Source organism: Mus musculus, chromosome 9, assembly GCF_000001635.26.
Source record: "Mus musculus strain C57BL/6J chromosome 9, GRCm38.p6 C57BL/6J".
NCBI lineage: Eukaryota > Metazoa > Chordata > Mammalia > Rodentia > Muridae > Mus > Mus musculus.
Window position 1 is genome coordinate 101,984,343 of NC_000075.6, and position 21,167 is coordinate 102,005,509.

At 46.4% G+C, this 21,167-nt stretch overlaps 1 protein-coding gene and 1 long non-coding RNA gene across 3 annotated transcripts in view; one reads left to right on the top strand and one right to left on the bottom strand.

Annotated features, from left to right (window-relative positions):
* The window catches only part of Ephb1 (Eph receptor B1), a 432,566-nt gene that overhangs the window by 62,215 nt on the left and 349,184 nt on the right, over positions 1 to 21,167 (bottom strand). For both annotated transcript variants that reach the window (NM_001168296.1, NM_173447.3), the window contains exons 7-9: positions 17,363 to 17,525; positions 12,438 to 12,546; positions 11,567 to 11,631 (exon numbers count right to left, since the gene is read on the bottom strand). In NM_001168296.1, the coding sequence (NP_001161768.1) occupies positions 11,567 to 11,631; positions 12,438 to 12,546; positions 17,363 to 17,525 (337 nt within the window). The remainder of the gene's footprint in view (positions 1 to 11,566; positions 11,632 to 12,437; positions 12,547 to 17,362; positions 17,526 to 21,167) is intronic.
* Positions 51 to 13,207, top strand: Gm31326. Its single transcript, XR_003948211.1, has 2 exons — positions 51 to 5,327; positions 6,237 to 13,207. It is a non-coding gene; the product is annotated as a predicted gene, 31326 (long non-coding RNA).

Below are 21,167 nucleotides of genomic sequence, written 5' to 3' on the forward strand. Positions count from 1 at the left end.
CTACTCCAGTTCTCTGCCCTCTATGTCTCGTCCATATTTTTCCCTTTTCTCGGCTCTCAATGAAAGGTGGAACAGATTACTTATAAGTGACAGATCGGGACCAGTTCCCGCACCAGGCACTCACAGAAGGCAAAGACGCTGATTGATGCCAACCAAATGCATTAGCAGAAAAGTGGTGGTCAAATGGTAGGGTAGATATCAATATTTATCAACTTGACAACTTTCCTGAGTGGAGGCCACTGTTAAGGTTATAACTGACGGCTGTGGTCCACGGCCACAAGAGGGATGAGGATGGAGTTTGTTTTGTTTTGTTGTTTTTTTAAAAAAAAGGGGGGGGTGGAGAAGAAATTGCTATTAGAAAACCCTCAGGACAGAAGTGCCAACACAGTATGCCAAAAAGAGAAAATGTAAGGCGAAAGCTTAGAAAATATTAATACAAGAAAGAACAACATCTACACAGGAAAAATGGGGTGGAATGAAAGAAAAATGGTAATTGAAGCCCCCATGCCTTCAGACACACTGAAGTATGAAAAAACGAATAAAATGGTAGATGAGAAATACATAAAAGAATATAGACCCTGTCACTGATGTATACAGTGCAAGATAGATAGGTGTGCTTAGGGACAAAATAGAGAATCGTCATTGCAGAAAAACTACTTTCAAAAAGTAGAGGACAAGGGACAGAAAAGGCAACTGGAACCCAAGAACAAATGGATTCATTTGAGATGCAATTTTTCAACGTGTTCCATGTGTCATTAAGTGAAGTACAGAAATTGTTTCCATCGTTCTGGGATGGTGAAAGGTGGAGCCTCCAAAACACCGGCTGTATGTTCCACCGCCACATCCTTGCTGCGATCTACCTATAAAGGAGTCCGATCAGCAGGGGTAGGCTGGATGGGTCTGTCTCTATGTGGGTGGTGCGAATCCAGGCCGAGGCTGGGCTTTGGGTTTTAAAAACCTCATCTCAGTACCGCAGCCACACCTAATTCCCTACTGCCTCCGAGCCTTCCAGCCATGTCCCAGTTCTGTCATTTTCCATCAGAAAAACATCCAGTGCCTCTCTGAATGTCTTGATCACCTCCTTCTTTGGGACAGGACTGGAAATCCTAACACGCAATTCAAAGAAGTAAGAAAAATACACTGAGGAATGGGGGGTGGGGGGTGTGAAGATGAGGGAGGTTAAGTCAAAGAAAGCCAAGTGAGGGAAGAAACAGATTTCCCCAAAGGGTAGGTTCTTTTGTTCTTTGCAACACTGTTCCTGGTATTCCAGGTTGCTTTTTTGGAGGTAGGTAAACCCACCCTAGAAGGCTTCTGGTCTTGGGACTGATAGGTTAGGGAGACGCTTAGTGAATAAAGTGATTGTCCGTGAAAGTGTGACGACCTGAGATTGATCGCTAACATCCATGTAAAATGTTGAATGTATGGCATAGACCTGTAACCCCAGTGTTGGGGAGGAAGGGACAGGTAGATATCTAGGGCTTGCTGCCCAGCCAGCCTGGCCTAAAATAGCAAGGTTCCAACGAGAGATCTTATCTAAAAAAAAAAAGGGTTGGACGACACAGGAGGAACAACAAATAAGGTTAACCTCAGCCGCTGTCCATCTGAGAGATGTGCACACATATGCTCATACACTTGACAAACACACACACACATACACACTTGCCAACCCCCTCCCCTGCACACAAACATGTACATATATGAAAAACTCTACAAACCTGATGATGACTTTGGCTTTGGAATACTCACACACTAACTAACAAAGCAGAGTAGAGCCTTCTCTCTGTCTCTGCCTAGTCGGTCGACATCATGAAACATAAGCAACAAACTCCCTGCTTGAGAACCATGCAATTGAGTTAAAAAAATGTTTTTTGTAAAAACAAAACAATCTCATAATGATGTAAATAAGTATATGATTTTTGTCTTGGGCCATATTTAGCGTGACTCTCAGCTGAAGGAGGCCTGTTGGACCCCTGAAACGTTTCACTCCCTTAGGGATAGCTGTATGTACGTGCATGAGTGAGAGAGTTCTTTAGTAGCAATGGGCTAAAGGCAAAGTAGAGACAGGGTATCACCATTTTCCCACTTACAGTGCAGAACCCAGGAAGAGAACACTACAATTGGCCAGACTGTGAGCTATTGAGATGCCCAGGGCAGTATCTCTTTAAGCACCAGACTTGCTTATGGTTCCCCTTGAAACTTCCCTAAAGGCCATGTTATAAAGGCAAATGGCGTATCTGGGATATGCCAAGAATTACATGAAAGAAAAAAGGAAATTAAACAGGGGACAGAAGGTGGAAGGTATAAGGTATGTCCATGAGCCACTGACTATTGTGGGTTATTACCACTGGCTTCATCTTTACTCTGTGAGCTCTGCTGGGTAACCACAGTTTCAGAATGGGCCCTCCTTAGGAAAGAGAGCTGAGGTGTTTCCATAGTGATTGGCATAGTCAAAATGCCAGTAACATAGGTAAGAGGGAGGCTCTAGGGCCAGAGAAAGCAGTCAGGCAAAGCAACACAGATGCTGATGATGGCGGTCAGACATAACCCATGGGAGGATGAAGGAGACAGATAAAGCAAAATAAAAACACTCAAGGTGGAAAAAAAGAGGGTAAAAGGGACACCAGGATAGTGTCAATGAGCTGTGACCTTCCCTCCTAATTCTGTATATCCCCTGGTGCTGATATCTGTAGATGACATTAGAACCCCAAAATACTTTATTAATCCTGCATGATACAGCAAGTTCAGACTTATCTCTTATAACAGCTTCTCCACCAACAGGGGAAATGTGACTTTCCTTTCAGCTTGCCTGTGAGAATAAAGACCCTATGACAAGTGGCAGGCCCAGTGCAGTGCCCCATGTACTGTGAAGACTCCCCGACTAATAGACTCATTACTGTTATCAATTTTTTTTTCTTGGATGTGTCCAGGGAGGTAAAAAAGGGAGTGAGGCCCGGTGGGCAGTGGGGGAAATATAAGCCATTTAGGGTTATATTAGTTATTTTCAAAATAACTACCTTGTTATTTTAGATCAAGGGCTTTTAAAGATGTATGCTAAGCTGTCCTGAAGGAGTTCTTCCATGGAAACTAATTAAACAATCTAGAATGGGCTGTAATGAATGGCTTGCAAGTAAAGACATATATGAGGATGAATGGGGAAGGATTCTGAGCTAATGAGCTTTACAGATATTGGTCCCAGCCAGTTTGGGGAAGAAGCTATTCCCAGAAGGGAAAAGACTCATCTCTTGACAGAGCCTCCATTCTTTAGGCCAGTAATGTGTCACAAAGTGCACTCAGATGGGAAAAGTGTCTGCCCTGTGATGACACATGCTCTTAACTTCCCAAGAGACGTCTGAGGAATTGAGAAGTGTGGATTCATGTGTGCCTGCATTTGCACACACGTGAACATACGTGGAACACCACAGCTGCTGTGCTGTGTCTGTGAGCTTTGGCTGTCACTGGGACATTTCCCAGGAGCCAAGAAAGCTGCTAAAGCCCAAGACTCTGATCTGTTGAACTCTCTAACCAAAATGAATGTCCTAAACCCTGCATCTACTGCGTCCATCGGAATTACTCCTCATTTTGCTTGACATTGGGTAAAAGAATTTATGGAGAAAGGAAACTGGGAAAACTCAGTCAAAGTCTAAGAAATGGCTCAAACTCAGCCTTTCCTCTAGCCACAGCCTCTTAAGCGTCCAGTAAGGCAGGAGGAAAAGATGTCCCTCACCCAGGTCCTCCAACTGCAGGCAGGGGTCTATGTGTTCTAAATTAACAGAGTGATTTGGCTAAGCACATGAATACAATGGATCCCCTTGCAAACACCTCCTCATATGATGACAGATCTCCTCAGACCATGCTCCCAAGCTCTAGCCAGCGTCTCTCAAATCCCAGAAGACGAGGAAGGGAAAAAATTGCCTTTCGCTAGGCGGAACAGGTCATTTGTCTTTCGGCTCATTTTGTGTTTCTGCATAAATCCCGCATCAGCCTGTTCCTGCTCCCACTTGCCAGTGAGCAGTTTTTAATTATCAGGAAAATGGTATTTAGTACAATGAATCACCAGACAGTGAACAGGGATTCAAGTCAGCAGCAGAGGCAGGCACAGCCAACCCCTGGGAGACAGGTTTCAGAAGATGTTCTCTGGTTGTGAATGTTGGGAAATATTTTTAGAGGTGATGATGGCAATATTAGATTAATAGATCCCCATAATATGTGGCATTTTATAGTGACGGTGTGGCCTTCACACAATTGTTATTAATAGGAATACTTTAGAAGTGTTAGCTATGTTTGTGTTTCCGTTTTTCATAGGTTCCATATCTTTGGCATAAAAGGGGTAAATGTGGACTTAAATGTCTGATTGTTAGTGCTTTATTAATAAGCATACCCCCAGATTTCTCATCCCCTAGTTCACAGATCTCCAATAAAAATCTAACTTGTAAACACGTTCATGAAGAGCATGGCTTCACTGCTGTCTGGTGCCTTCTCGTGTGACACCAAATATTTCTGGAAGCAGAAGACATACTTTCCTACTGTCAGAGGCTCTGTACCAGAAGATCAACCAGAAGTGGCTGAAGTGAGCTCTGGGGGATACTAGAAGTCTTATGTGGGGGTATTTGAAAGGTTATGGAGACATTTACAAGCACTAGGAGTTCAGGGCAAAACAGAAAGCTCACAGTTGTAAATTGCAGGTGACATGTGGAGACTAAGAACTGGGGGAGACACCCACTGCCCTTGTCTAGGCACAGTGCGCATTCTGAGTTTAGAACTAATAGCAGTAGCAAGCACATTTGCAGTCCACTTGTGACAACTGATTCTAGAACTTGAGAAGTTCCAGCAAAAACCAGCTGGCCTCTAGCTGGGAGAGGACTGCTAGAATCCCACAGGGTAGTGTCAGAGAATGAGGGGACTCGGTTGTTTTCAATCATTAATATACCTGTGTCCCAGCAGGCTTTGATGGTGTCTTAAGGAGATGGGGAAGTTGGCCTGTTTGTACCTCATTCTGGATCCAAGAGACTCACCCAACTTCACCCAGGCGTTTGAGCATGAAATCAGAGCTACTTAGAAACATGTGCAGCCCTTAAGGGACCATCTCTGTTACTGTGCCTTAGAACTCTGAGCATCCTTCCTTCTGCTTCAACACTGCTAGACATCCAACCGGCACTGGGATCTATGGAAAAGCCATGCTCTCGGGGCTCTTCACGTGATTGAGAAGTGGAAGAGGACATGGAGAAGAACAAAGCTGGGCAGTGAGGAAGCAGTTCACACTCGGGGAGTGGACTGTAAACACTACAGAGATTGGAGGAGGCAGAAGGTCAGGGATGCCACTCTTCAAGGTCAGACTCCTAGATGCTGCAGAACTGGACTAAATGGAAGGGCAACAGGACCAGGACGTTACTACAAAGGAGAAGTTTGGAATGCTTAGAGGGAGGCGTGGCACTGGGTGTGGAGGAAGTGGGGAGGCCACCTTGAAACAGAGGCAGCTATTTTGACAGACAAACCCTGGGGCCCCCGTGAGAACATTCTGTGAGAAGAAATGCCATAGGTACAGAGAGCTGGCCACTGTGGAGAGGGACACTGCGGGCAGGGCATTGGGAAGCTCATTTTGCCAAGGGAGGGACTGTAGGCTGGAAAAATGATGTGAAGTGGTCTCTTACTTAAGGTGGAAGATGACAGTGTTTGTGCAACCAATGTGCTGCACAGTGAACAACAGAAGGGGTGATAGCAAAGACTCCTGGGAAACTGCCTAATACCTCCATGCCTTGTGGGTACCAATGACTAGGACAGAGCTCTCTCGGGCAAGGATGGCTGGTGCTGGACTACAGAAGTCCTACTGGGAACCCAAGGGCAATAGCTAATGATCTTGGAACTGCTGCCGTTAACAGTTGCGGAGACTCTGGCTAGGAGCCAACGGCATACACATGGGTGACTCTAGATTGTTCGATTTATTTGGCATTTAATAAACGCTGACTGTAAACTCAGCCTCCTTTTGTACCAAGGAGCCTCTCCTTGTCTGCCTGCAGGCCTTCTCTTATCTATGAGCCACACTTAATACCCTAGTAATTCTCTCTTCCAGGGTCCTTCCTGCCCTGAATACTGGGTCTCAGATGATCCTTGGTGGAATGGGTGGGTGGTATCTTTGACATTCTGAATCATCCACCCTGAGTGCAGCAAATTAGACATACTTCTGGGTGGAACTTCATTCCATCTCTTTCCTGGAGCCAAACTCTTATTTTCTTTTCTAGCATCCATTGCTACAAGTTCTCAAGCCTTCACCTCATGATAGAGGAACCTCTTGATGAACAGCTTCTGTGGACCAGGCAACATACTATCACTGAGACGCTGGCCACACCCAACCCGGCAGGCTGCTCTCTCCTCTGCACAGGTGCTTTGTGGAATGCGTCCTTGAAACCAGGTCTCTAGGACAGTCCATGACTCCGCGTAGGTTCTTACCAGCACAGAGAGCAGAGTCGATGTAAACGTTTAAGACAGCCAAGTGTTTAAAATGTGTGTTATTAGTATTCTTCATCAGTAGTGCACTGGGAGTAAGCATGTGATCAGCTCGTGTTTTTTTTTTTTTTCCACACAAATAAATAGTAAGCGGCATGTCTCCCTATTTGTACTGCTTCCGTTTTGTTTCAACCTAAACACTCGGTTCCAGATTTAGCCCGCTAACATTTTGTCTTGCAGATTTCAAATTAGCATTCAAAGCTGTTGGGTAGCTCTGAATTTTGATTCTGTCTTTTATGGCGTTACTTCTGCTTCCCAACTGTTACCTACAAACTCGATCAGCAACCCCACGTTGGTGTCTGACTCGTGAAGTTTAAAAAAGCAGTCAAACAGTCGAGGACTGAATAGGACAAGCGCTGGAATAACGTCAGGGACCTCTCTCCTAAGGGAATGACAGTCACTAACTCACTTTCTCTCCATATGAAGACAGTCTGTTTCTAGTTAACAATGCCTTCCATTAGGAGACCATGAGATATTTTTGCCAAAAAACAAACATTCACCACCCATAATTCTTGAATTTACTAAATATATGGTCTAATTAAAAGAGACAAGGTCCCATAATTATTTTCTTAATTACTTCTTTTCTCTTCCTAATGATGACAGAATTCAAATTCCTATTCCCAGACCCATGTGAGTCACAGTGCCTCTGGGCATCTCTCAGGGCCTGAACTCTGCCCTCTCACTGCCCCTTTGCTTGGTCAGAAGATTAGAGTGGTTTCCACTCACAAGTGTTATAGTTAGTTTTAATGTCTACTTGCCACATATCAGAATCACCTGACTAAGGAGCCTCCCTTGGAAAGCATCCTGGTTTCTTTGATTGATGTGCGGATGGGTGTTACCTTCTGGTATTGGTGCAGATTAAAAAAGGGTGTGGCAGAGAAAATTTATTTCACCTACCTTTTGCTTGCCTGGCTTCCCTCTTGCCATTGAGTTAATCTGTCCCATTGCTGCTGCTGATTCCTATGCTAATGTTAGGACCAATGTGCCCAGGTTTTCTTTGGGACTAGGGACCAGCACTTCTCCAGGAACCTTCAGAGCTTCTAGTGCCAGACTGAGACTAAGTGCTGAGTGTTCCAGCCTCAAGGACAGAGTACTTACCAGGTTCTCAGCTTCCAGGTATGATTCTCTTGTTGTCTGTCTGTCTGTCTGTGTGATAGTGAATGTGTGTCTCTCTGTGTATGTCTGTGTGTATCTCTGTATGTGTGTGTGCATGTTTGTGAGAGTGTGTGTGTGTGTCTGCCTGTGTGTGATTATTCATCCCATTGGTTCTGTTACTCTGACAGACAAATACTCTGAACCCTGACAAATACAGGTCCATACCTCATTTATGCTTTTTCAAAACATGAAAGTAGAGACTCTAATTTATATCTTCTACTTGAGGTAGTTTTCTTAGGACTGTTTTCCTAAAGCCCTTAATCCATTCACAAGCCCCAATCTCCCTTTATCTCCATCCTCTTGGCTCTCACGCAGTTTGGAAATTAGGAATGACCTAAGTTCCCTGGACACCTGTTTGTATTTCCTAAAATGCCAACTATTCTCCTCCGTGCATAACTATTCTTTTTTAGTCTACCTCCTGACACCTACGTCCCGATGTTGGATTCCTAAGCCTCCCTGCTTCACCTAGATCAAACTGCCCATCATCTGTAATCATCCAATAGTTTATGAGAATTGGACCGAGAACCATGACGACACTGTCTACACATTCCTGAGTGTGAGAAGCTTATGCCCCTTTCTATCTGCCCTTGACCATGAACCCCAGCTCACTAATTCTTCATCAGACTCACTGACAACACATACAGCACATCGTCTTGCCAGATTCTCCTCCAGCAAGTGTCTTTCCACCAATCCAAATTCCCCTTTACATCTCTGTTCACTAACTTCTGGGGCAGCGGTTCTCAACCTGTGGGTTACAGTCCCTTTTGGGGAGGGGAGTCCCATACCATTTATCTTGCATCTCAGATGTTTACATTACAGTTCATAACCGTAGCAAATTTACAGCTATGAAGTAGCAACAAAAATAATTTTACAGTTGGGAGGTCATTACAACATGAGGCACTGTATGAAAGGGTCGCAGCATCCAGAAGGTTGAGAACCGCTGATCGAGGGTCAGAGATGAAATAGGAGCCGGTGACTGAATGTAACCGGAAGTTTTGTTTTCAATAACTAAATCTGCCATGCTTTGACTCGTTAGGGAAGATGAGACTGCTGCACATGTTTTTTTTTCTGCCTCTTTTTGCCTCTACATCACATTAAAAAGGAGGGTCTGGAAGACAAGAGCCACCTACTCCTTTGTAGTATGTCCTGGAGAAACCAAGGAAGGTGGTGTCTCCAGGCACTGGAGAACAGAGCCGGATACCTGCTGCAGATATTCTGTCAGTTCCCGTCCAGGAGGCCCTCGGAGTTCCGAAGCAGTCTAGACTCTATGGAGGGTTATGTGCCTGCATTCACAGCTGAGCACATTTGAGCCTCCTGACTCTTAGAATGGGACTAGAGGTGGGAACTCATAAACCACCAATCTGGAATTGTGGAAGAATTGCATCTGGGATTAGACATAGATCTGCACCCAAGACCAGGCACACTGAGCCTCTAAGCCTCTGCAACATGCAAAGAGAATGGGGTCTACAGACAGACTCAGAGGGAGAACAAGCCACATCTTCAATCTTCAAGCTTTATTACTGAAGAAAGACACTTGTCCTTCCTTCCTGGACTAGCAGCTGTCTCCTTGAGTCAAGGCGAGCTACCAGATTAAGCTTTCCAGTATAGACACAGAGGAAACCTTCCATAGCCATTCCTCCCGTCTCCACCTGTCTGCCCCTCCCTGCCAGCCAGACTCTTCCTTCACCAGAGCTTTACTGCCCTTGGTGTTCTGGGCTTTCCTCTAGCTGCATGACCCTTTAATCATGATCTTCCAGTAGCAATGGCTTCATAAATGCACAGATGAAACTCAGTGCATGAGAGTGTGGGCTTAGAGAACCCAGGTGTGAGTGTGTGTGTGTGTGTGTGTATTGGGGTTAGGGTTGGGGTTGCGGGTGCAGGGGTAAATGTCAGGGGTTGGATTAAAAGAGAATAGCTAGGCACAGGGGAGAAGGGCATTTAGAAATGGCTCTTACACATAAAACAGCCTAAGAAATAACCAGAGCCTACTCTAAGAGATCTACATCCACCTAGCCATAATAAATGAAGCTGGAGAACAATAACTTCAGCCATGCTCACTAGTAGTAGCAATGACTCCATGGCTGAAGACTTGGTGTACTTTTTTTTATTTTATTTTACAGAGCCTAGGAAGCAGAGACGCCTTCCCCTGTGGCTATATAAATGATGGAGTCCCCCCTCCCTGACTCCCACATGGGGAGTCATGAACATTTTAGAAACACAACTTTGTAGATCAAGTTGCCTGGCAGAGCCACCCTTCCAAAGAAGGACAGCCAAGTGTCAGTCTGAAGTTAGCCAAAAGAACATTGGCAGCCTACCTACCCAGGATGCCTGGGGATCCTCTGTGTCCCACCTGAGGGTTGGCACACCTTGAGAAAGAGAATTCTTGGCTGAGTCGTGTTGGGGCACTCTTAGAAATCTCTAGGCTTCAAACCAAGATTGCATGTTTTGAACTTGATCATATGTTCCTGTGTGGTCCCAAGTCTTCTGTTGGTCTAATGTGACCATCTATACATGTTTTATCCAAAAGGTTCAAGAACCAGATCTGAAATGGACACCTAGTAGCTTATCACAGCAAGGAGCTACCTGGAGCAGGTGAGGCAGCAATGCCAGAAGCCCAAGATAGACGGGGGAAGCCGAGCATGGGATTTGAGGCAATTCTGAGGCACAAGGGTGGTAAACATCGCCCAAGAGGCAGATACCAAAGTCTGACTTCAAGAGCTGGCCCCGGGGAGTCCTGATGTCATAGGGTGGCTGCTCCTTGCGATGCCTACCCTGTACACATCCTGACTGCCAAAGGTTTGGTTTTATATAAACCTTCAGGTGTATCTTGATCTTGGCAGAAAAGGTATATCTACAGTATGACCTTTTTGCAGCCCAAGCTTGTCCCCTCCACATTAGAACAGGCATTCCTTCACAGCGTGATGGCAGCTGTGAACACTGCATTGCTTTCTGTATCAGGTGACCTTAGAGAAGAAACGCAGACCAGTCCAGGCGAGGTTTAGTCTTGGGAGCCATTGTTACTAACAGAACAAGCCCAGTAAACACGAACCCATGCTTCAGGGTATACATGTGTGTGGTATCTGCACACTGCTGAGTGAGTGTTCAGGACAAAAAAATGGTTTAGGACGTAAGAGGCAGATTGTGGTGTGGTGTGGCTTACAGGGGTCAGCCCAGGGTGCTAGGACAGATTTCTTGGGCCATGTGTGGAATTCAAAAGGAGTCATTTAGAAACAGTGTCTTTTGTAAGTACCAGCTTCTGGAAGCAGGGAGGTGGCCCACCTATCCCCTCCTGGAAACTGTTTTAGACTGCGGTGCTGGAATCCTTCAGAGGAAAGAGCCATAATCCTGATATAGAATTATATGTATTTTGGTGAGGGAAATTTGATATACAAAAATATTTATGCCTATGCTTAAAAGAGGCAGGGTTAAGATAATGAGTAAGAAAACTTTTCAAGGTACTGTTTGAAAGAAACCACTTGGGAGATAGCCCAGCACTTCAGCCTTCTGGGCTCTGTTATCTCCTTAATTCCCTGCATTCGTGTTCTATAGCTTATCTGTGAATTTGGTTAACACATTCCCCAGCCGCTCAATTGGATAAGATAAGGCAGAAGATGTTAATAGAGAACCCTCCATCTTTCCCCACTGAGAGCGATTTCAGGATTCATTGACTTGCTAAACCCTGTCTTCCCCTGTCTCAAATTTGGCTTATCAGTGCAGAAGGTAATCTTCCACCAGGGGTCCAGTGACTGCCCACAAAGGGCGTGCCGTGGACAGCCTGTGGTCTCCAGGGACTTGCAGAGAGAGGGACCACTTGGGTACCGAGGGCTTGTCAGACATTTGCTGTTCTGTTTGACCCTCACTATCTGGCTCTAAGGACCCAGGTCAGAGAGTGGGTATGTTTTCTACTCACCTCGGCCTGTGCTGTAATGTTGAAGCTTATCACTGTACGCAGCCTCTTTGCTGTAAGCTCGTTTCCTGCAGACACAGAGAACAGGGACTTTCTCAGCAGGGTCATATCAAGGGCTCACGCCCAGACATAGAGCTCACCCTGGGTGTCTCCTGGGACTGGGAACTGGGAGACACCCCACTTGAAGATTTCATCTCTGCCTTGCCTTATACTCTGCTTGACCAGCACACATTCCCTTGGGCAGAGGATTCAACTCTCAAATCAAGGACTTACGGGTACCAGAAAAGGCTGTGGGCATCTGGCAAGAGGGCAGTGGTGATGAGGACCCCCATCTGGAGCAGTGAACGGCAGAACTGCTTAGTGAGAACCAGCAACAGGGCTTTGCCCGTGATATCTGGGCTAACCACCCAAGGCAGCAGCAAACAGTATTAAAAATTCACAAGGCCTCAGGCCAGTCGGTGTGCAGAGCTCAGCTTCCCCTGCCTCTTCCTCACCCCCTCTTCTGCCCGCCTGCCTTTTGCCTGCTGCCCAGGGCCTGAGCTCTCTAAGCAGAAGACTGCCCGTGCACAGCTGAGATGCTCCAGTGGGTCAAATGCAATTTTGTAACTGTCACTCTGAAAAGTCCTTGTGCATGAGGGGCTAAAAGTCCTGGCTGAAATGAGGATGGCAGACGGACGCTGCTTACTTATAGTCTTGCCCAGTTCCCATAACCAGGTTTTATCCTAGGCACAGAGAAAAATCAATAATCTTGAGATTTCTAGGTTGCTGGCTACAGGACTTGTCCAGGCTGCCCAGTTTGGGAAGGGCCAGCGTGGGATAACGGTGCGTGGAGAGGGGCTTCCTGGACTCAGGGAGAGCAGAGTAGAGGACCTACCTGCTGCAGACAATAGAGATGGCCACCAGAGACACAACAAATACGACTCCAGCTGCTGCCGAGCCAGCAATCAGGGGTAGCTGCTCTCTCAGCTCCGACTTGTAATCATCTAGGTGAGAAAGAAGAGGATTAGAGTCCTCCCACGTGCCCCGTGCACGAGCTGGACTCGATGCACAACACCAAGGACACCAGATATATGCATCCGCGTGGACCCCAGCTTCCAATGCTTCAGAGTGGGGAACAGTCACAGAAACAAAACATCAGGCATAACTCTGGGAGCTCATGATGGTGACTATCGTCTCCCTGGAGATGGTGACTCTGAACCTTCACCCCCCCCCCCCAGCTCTGAAGGTTTCCCCAAGTCCTGTCTGCCCTGTTAAGAGTAAGTCCGATGGAGGGGAAATGAAAGCCGTTGCTGAAAGAGCTTAAGCTGTGGAAATGCAGCTTGTCAACAGACTCATTGAGCAGATTTTTACAGTTTATCTGTAGTCAGCCAGCTCTGCAGCAGGAGCTGTGGAGGATGAAGAGATGCCAGAGAAATCGCCAAGCATTTCGAGATCCCACTTGACAAGTAAAGGACTGAGGTTTGTGCCAAGTGTTAAAACCATGCTGCATTACGGGTAGGGTGGAACACCCAAGGGTCACAGAGGTGGACAGAGATGCCACAATCTCTGGTGTTGCTGGTGTACCGTTTGTGATCTTGGAGGAATTATTTCACCCTTCTGATTCTCAGCCCTCTTGCCCGTTAATAAAAGGCCAAACCATGCGAATCTCTCACAGTCTTTCACCTACATCACTGTTGCACCCAAATTCTCCTTCTTTTGCTTGAATGCACACCCACCACACAGCTCTGCTTGCTATCCCTTTTGAGGTAGCAGTGGGTTCATCCTTGGATGGCACTAAGAATCCATTCTCCACAGCTTCATAGCCAGACATACAGAAGGCCAAACTGTTTATATCTTATTATGATTACAGTTCTCGGATGTAGCAAACAAAAACATAACCTGCACTTCAGATAAATAATGAACGATACTTTGGTAGACATGTGCACCAAATATTGTATGCAAGGTATTTATCCTTAAACACCATTTATCTGGAATTCAAATTTACCTGGCAACCCCAATGTCACAGATCACCACAATAAGGGTCCCCCTATAAACTATACCAGGATATCCTGAGCACAGCTATTTAGTGCCACTATCTCTGAACCCCTCCTCAAATCTACTGGTGAAGATCAGGGTGTCTGTATGCTTCCCCAATACTTCAACAAGGCCTTATGCTCCCCAGTATTTGTGAACCATCTTTCATCTATCTGGGAAAACAAAAAAAAGCAAGCAACTTCTAGGGACAAGATTATTGGCTCTTACTGTATGTGTGTGTGCACGTGCACATGCATAGGAGTTGAGGCCAGAAGACAACTTTGGATATCATTTCTCAGGACCCATTCTCATTTTGGTGTGTGTGTGCGTGTATGAGTGTGTTGTGTAAGTTTATGGAGGTCAAAGGTCAGCATCTGGTACCTTCCACAGTCATTTCTCCATTTGGTTAAAGACACAATTCATCACACAATGTAGAAGTCAATGATCCAGATGAACTATCAAGCTCTGAGATCTGCCTGTCTTGTCTCCCTAACCCTGGGATCTCAGACACACACTGCTCTAACGGGCTTATTGCTAGAAATCTGAACTCAGGTCCCCACATATGGACAGTGAAGACATCACTGGCAGTAACCACTTCATCTTTGGAGATAAGATCTCTCCCTGAGACCCAGGACTCACTAATTAGGCTAAATTGGCTAGCCACCCAGCCTTGGGAATCCACCTATCTCGACTTCCCCAGCACTGGGATTCAAACCTACGCCATCATGAACAACTCTTTTGTTTGTTTGTTTCTTTGTTTTTGTTTAACATAGGTTATGATGCTGGCACTTGGCCCTTCACGACTGTGTGGCCAGCACATCTCCTCAGACTGCCATTGCCTCTTAAAAGATCCCATTCTATGGACTATAAAAGGCAACTAAATAGACTTAAGGTGGAAATTTGGTTTCTCTCAGCTGACAATTTTGTTTGTTAATCTTCATAGGTGTAGACCAGTGTGTGTCCAAGTATAGTTTTACACATTGTGAGTGCAGGTGTCTGTGGAAATCAGAGAGGGTACTGGATGCCCTGGAACTGGAGTTAGAGTGATTTGCAAGTCCAGTTCTGAAGTGATTCCTGGGAAATGAGCTTGGGAAGAGCAGGGTTTTTAACGCAGAGCCATCTCTCCAGCTCCACCAGGAAGTGGTGTTTGTTTGTTTGTTTGTTTTTAAATGTATTTAGAAAGGAAAGTTGGCAGGAAACTGCAAATGAAGAGCCTTTGACAAAGTCTTCACAAACCAAGTCTTCACAAAACAGAGTCCAAAAGTGGTGATGATGATGGTGGTGGTGGTGATGATGATGGTGACGACGACGATGATGATGATAGAAAGAGACTACGTCATTGGTTAACATACCTGGCTAGGTGTAGCAAGGGCTCCACATGGCCACCACCTGCCCAAGATAGCCACTCCCCTACAAGGATCCCACAGTTTCTCCTGCCTCAATGGCCCTGCCCATGATCAACCAGCCAACTCACCCTCTGCTGCAGACCAGCCTGCGGCTTCAGTGAGCATCAACCCCAATAAACAAGCCCCGTCGTTAAGATAAATTCTCTCAAATTTGGCCACTTACCAGAACTCTCGTACATCTCCCCTCTCCTGGGCCTGCAAAACTTAACTGCCAAATGTAAAAAGAATGGCCTTCTTGGGGGAAATTCGTTACTTCTTGATTTGTCTAGCGGAATTGCCAAGAGACTAGTGCTCAGAGCATTTGGAGTTTGGGGCTTTTAATCCTGTGTACCTCCTGATGCCAAAGTGCCTATAAATCTAGATGGTAAGTGAGGTGCAAAACGGGGGAGCCGAGTCCTTAAGGGAGGAGCAGATGGCTTGCCTGCTTCCTGTCCCAGCAGTGTTATTAATCTCAATGAATGGGCTCACCTTTCTGTCCCATCTCAACAAGCCCGAAACATGAGAGAAAATTCACCTGGCATAAACGCAACACAGGCTCCACTCTGCTCTCCTAGGGACCAGACAGTTCATGCAAAGCATCCAGCTGTGTTGCTTCAAAGTGGGGGGGTGAGAGTCAGAGCTGAGAGTGTGTGTGTGGGGGGGTACCATCTAGGGTAACTGTTACTCCCCTTAATCTCTCCTCACACTAGAACACCCAGCCCTGGCTTCTCATCATTTTTTCCCACAAGAAATTTCTAGATAAAATTGGAATTTTAAATATTTCTAATTAGTGTAGAAATTGCTTTAAACTATGTGTGTGTATACACACACACACACACACACACACACACACACACACACACACACACACATATCTTATCAAGCATCCAGCCTAAGATGGTCCGACTAAAATAGCATGCTTTGTGGAGAAAGGCATTTCGAATATATGTTAACTAGCAAAGCAAACATGAAGGGCTTTCAATTGATGGGTTGTGGAATAGGCTCACACTTGGAAAGGTTTATGAAAACCACTCACGAGTGAGCCGATACAGACAGGCAGAGAGACACTGGAATGCACAAACTCTGGTAAATCGCTGGCTGGGGAAAGAGGTGTGGAAGGTGAGACAGCCCTGTCCCTGTACAAGGCTGAGGCTGTCGGGATGTCAGATCCTCTAAACTAGTGATGGAGGTGTTGCCTGAGGACTTGGAAGCAAAGTTAAAAGAGGAGACAAGTTCCCGAATAAAAGTATTTAGGGGTATGCCTGTAAGAGTTCATGTAAACCGTCAACTTAGAAGGATCTAGAATGTCCCAAGAGACAAACCTCTATGCATGTCTATGGGGGAGTTTCTATCTTGGGTTAATCGAGATGGGAAGACACACCATACGTAAGTGGCACCAGCCCAAGGGGTGGGGTCCTGGATTGGATAAAAAGGAGAAAAGGGCTGGGTACCACCATCCATCTCTGTGTTTCCTGACTGTGGAAACTGAGCAGCACCCTCAGATTCCTGCCTCTATGACTTCCCACCATGAGTCCCTCAAACTGTGAGCCAAATGAACTCTTCGTTCTTTCTGTTGCTTCTCTCAGGTATCTTGTATCTTGTCACAGTAAGAAAAGTTATTAGAAGGATGGATTTTTTGGTACTAACCCTCCACCCCACCCCCCAGAAAATATCTGAGCAGGTCACAGGTGAAGTTACTGCAGTATTCTGAGATCTTGGCTGGATACATGGCCAGGATGTTGTCCCCCTGTCTTTGTTTGGTTGGTTTTCTCCTATAGGTGGGTAAGCTCAGATCCAGAGCCCAAGCACAGAGGTGCAAGGTGGGTGAGGAGGGGAGAGCACAGGCCCCTGGACCTTCTTATGGAGACCAGGAGGCACCTGTGGGTATATGGGAACCTCACCATTGCACTATTGCACAGATGCAGATACACACAGTGTATACAGCTATGTGGGGTACCCTTCCAAGGCAAATTCAGTCAGATGTTGGGAGATAGATAGATAGATAGATAGATAGATAGATAGATAGATAGATAGACAGACAAGGTTAACAGATAGATAGATGAATGGATGAATGGATGGATGGATGGATGGATGGATGGATGGATGGACGGACAAACAGACCGACAGAGACACAGTTGAGTAAGATTAATTGAGGGCTAGACAGACAGACAGATAAGATTTCAGAGGGTTGGCATGCATCAGAAGAGTCCACATGGCCCTACTGCGAGGCAAGTCCTTCTGAAGGAATACCACTAGTCTAGTGAGCCCTGGGTATATTTGAAGTTTCTACAGGTTGGTTTTCTTTCACTCTTACCTATTCTGTGCCTGTGTCATTTTCACCCGAAACACTCATTGCCCACCCCAACCCCCCCCCCCCCACACACACACACATCTGCCTTACCATCTGTCAGAGTCTGGAAACACATCTTGCCACTGAACTTGCCATAGCCAGCCACGGTTCGAGCTCGCACCTGGACCACGTATACCATGCCAGGCCGTAGCCCATCGATACGTGCTGTGTTGGTCTGGCTCCTGGCCATGGAAGAGTTGAACTCATTGTGTTCCTAAAGAAGAGAGAAGAAAAAAGGAAAAGAGCCATCAGCCAGCTCCCGAGCCCTGTAACTCCAGGCAGCTCTGCGAAGGCACCCAGTCCCATCTGTCCTTTGATAGAAGTTGCCTTTCTCTGAATGAGGATGGTCAGCCTGGGCCAAGTGGATGAAGAGCCAGATTTGGGCCACAGGGAGGAGGCACTTTGAAAAAAGATCCCGAGGAAACAGTTGAGCTCTCAAGGCCTGACTGGGAATCCATAGACATTCTCTGCCTGTTCACCAGCCCTCCTCAGAGTTCAGAGGTAAAAATACCAGCTGCCGTCAGCTTCGTAAACCTCGTCCCATCGTCCCATCGCTGACCTCAACAGAATCAAACTCTGCACTGGGATGCATCTCCAGGGGCCGCTTCTCTGCTTGTCTCTGCTGAGGTACAGGGCGTTCTCTTCCTGCTGAGATCTGCTGGCCATGCATGCTGCATAACTACTGTTCTAGAGGACCTTTGAAGTTCCTCCAAGCGCTCAGTGAAGGGCTTTGCCTCCGTTCTGCTGGAGTGGCTGAGGTCACTCCGGACTGCCTCTCACACTCTGTCTGCCTTCTTTTGCCTTTATCTGGGCATCTATATTCCAACTCCCCACCATCAACTCCTGGGACAGCATGTCTCTTCCCCGGGTCCTTTTCCCTTCCACCGACTCTAGAAACTAACCCACTTTTCTGTCTCTCTCTCACACCTGCCACCACCTTCTGGTCTAGTCTCATCTGTCTGCCCCCATCTCTGATGTGCACAGACTTGCTTGTATTAATGTTTTTTTCCACCGTGGCTCTTCTCACCATGACAACTTTTTAAACACCACTTCATCTTCTTGCTGCTGATCTTATTATCATCAGATAGGGGACTAGACTTTTGTAGTCGCCCATCCCTTCATGTGCTTTCCATCCATCTGATGATTGTCCACTGTCAACGTTCTTGTCTTAAATGGCCCCTGCTTTAACTACCATCAGATGGGCACCAAACTTAAGTTAGACCACCATGTCCCTCACCACAAAATCAGTTCTAATCTCTCTCTCATTCCCTTGGTAGTCTCACTGTTCCTCTGGGAACCACATCCAAGACACCCGCATTTGTTCAAGGCTATTCCCACAGTCTGAAGGGATCCTGCTTCCTCCAGGTTATTTAAGCTCACAACCCCCAGAGCCTCCTCCCTAGGGAGTCCTATTTCACTTCCCCAGTACATAGGCTCTTTATTGCTGTCCTTGATGTTTACGGCTCATGCCTAGCACCCTATACATCAGCCTGGTCTCTGTTTCCATGTGAACATATCTTTTCGCTGCAAGGATTCTGAGCTACCTCCCAGTGTACTGGAACAAAAGCTTAGAGTCTGGGCCTTTGCTCTCTGTGCAGCGTGAATCCTGAAGCAAGATGACTTCATTGAAAACAAAGAGGCTGGGTCACTAAGAAGCGATTAATCCCCAACCCCCTGTACAGATCTGGAAAACTGGTGAGTTCCAGGCACTATCGTTCAAGAGGCAAGGAAACAAATGAGAAAAAGTGCATGAGGAGACACTACAACCTACATGCTCTGCCAGATCCCAGGGGGAAATGTTAAAAAGCAAAGTGAAACACAAGAGAAGACATTCCGGCTTTCCTAAAATATGTAATACTCAGCTGGGTTCTCTCATCTAGTTAGTCAATCAGTATGTATACATATATACGTGTGTATATGTATACATGTGTGTGTGTGTGTGTGTGTGTGTGTGTGTGTGTGTGTGTGTATGCGATATATTTGGTATTTATACATGGGTGTGTGACATGGGCTGTAGGTCCAAAGTGTGGCTGGTCTCTTTTTTCCTGGAGAGACAACACCTTGTGGAATGAATTGGAAAACACACAGATAACAGAGTGTTGCTTGTGTGGTGTGGCAGAGAGAAGCCAGTCATGGGAGAGGGCTGTGGGGATGTGTCCCAGGGAAACAAGTCCACATTTGGGGAGAGAGCCTGTCCACACTGCATCGATAACCAGAGATCAAGAATAGAATAAAACTGTCCAAATGAAGGCCCAGAGAGGATTAGGATCATAGAACGTGTGCTGGATAGTTTGGCATCCACTTGACAAAAGCTAGAGTCATCTGAGAGGAGGGAGCCTAAATTAAGAAAATGCCTCCATAAATTGGGCCTGTAGGCAGGCCTGTAGACATTTTCTTAATTAGTGACTGGTGGGTAGTGCTATCCCTGGACTGGTGGTTCTAGGTTCTATAAGAAAACAGACTGCTCAAGCCACGGGGAGCAAGCCAGTAAGCAGGATCCCTCCGTGGCCTCTGCATTAGCTCCTGCCTCCAGGTTCCTGCCTTGTTGGAGATCCTGCCCCAACTTCCCTTCCCGATGACCAGTGATATGCAAATGTAACTCTCTCATCCACAGCTAGCTTTTTGGTCTTATTATATCATTGCAGCAATAGAAACCCTAATGAGGAGACGAGGGACGTGGTAAAGTGTAGGTGGCACACAGGTAGTAATGAAAAGATTTGTCATAAGAAGTTGTGGGTTCAAGGCTAGCTTCAACTGACAAGTTACAAAAGGCCCCAATGGAGGGGTTATCCACTGAGCCCTGGGGAAGTTGTGTGGAAAGAGACTTCTTACTGTCCACTGCATCTACTTGGACAGCAGTAGAGAGGGTTTCCCCAGAGTCCTCTGCACCCCAGTGAGGGACTGAGCAGATGGAAGGCCATTCCTTGTAGAAGGGATTCCTTCTGGAACTTGCTAATTACTATTTTGACACACTGAAGACATGGGATCAGAAACTATGTGCACTGCCTCATCGTGTTGCAAATAAGAAGAGAACAGAATGCAGACAGCTGCCTGACTTCCCCAGGTTGTCCAGAATCAGATGGATTCTCGCACTGCTTGAGGTAGGTGAAACACTCTTCAGACAGCTATTACTGGGGTAAAAGGAAAAAAAGTGTTTTGATATATTGGCATTTGGATGGTGAGGACCAAACGTTAGCCCATAATCACTTTGCAGTCCACGCACTCTTGAAGCGGTTCAGTGATTAAAATGGGCATCGGTTCTTGTTCTTTGCCAAGTCATTAATCAACTCCAGACAAATGAGCGGGAGCGATGAGCAAGGCTGCTTATGACTGCTTTGATTATAAGTATGTGAAGACAGAGGACAGGGCTACAGAGGCTGGTGGTTGTGTCTCCATTATCTCTCCACCCCCAGCATCCCAACCCCCTCACTACCTGGGCTCACCACAACTCAGTACTAAGGGGCTGAGCAAGCACCCTGCTTACCATCAGATGAGCACAACACGATGTCACTAAGGTCTGGAAGTGTTTCTCCGAGATCTCGAAATCTGAAGAGTAGAAATCCTCCCCAATCTACACCAACTGGCCCTAGCTTAGACAGTTATTATGAAGTGCTGGAGAGATGTAAACATTTCATCATTGAGACAGCTGAGGGCAGATGTGGCCGCTCCTCCCATGGTTTCCCTACATGTGCGGACACCAGGAGTGAAGCGTGCTACAAGACAGTAAACAAGAGAGAATGATGGATGGGAATAGATTGAGATGGGGATGGAGATGAACGTGGCAAAGGCTCTGGGAGCGTCCTTAGTTCTCTGGTCTGAGCTCTCTATTAATGAGCTGTTGGGGGGAAGGCAGAAC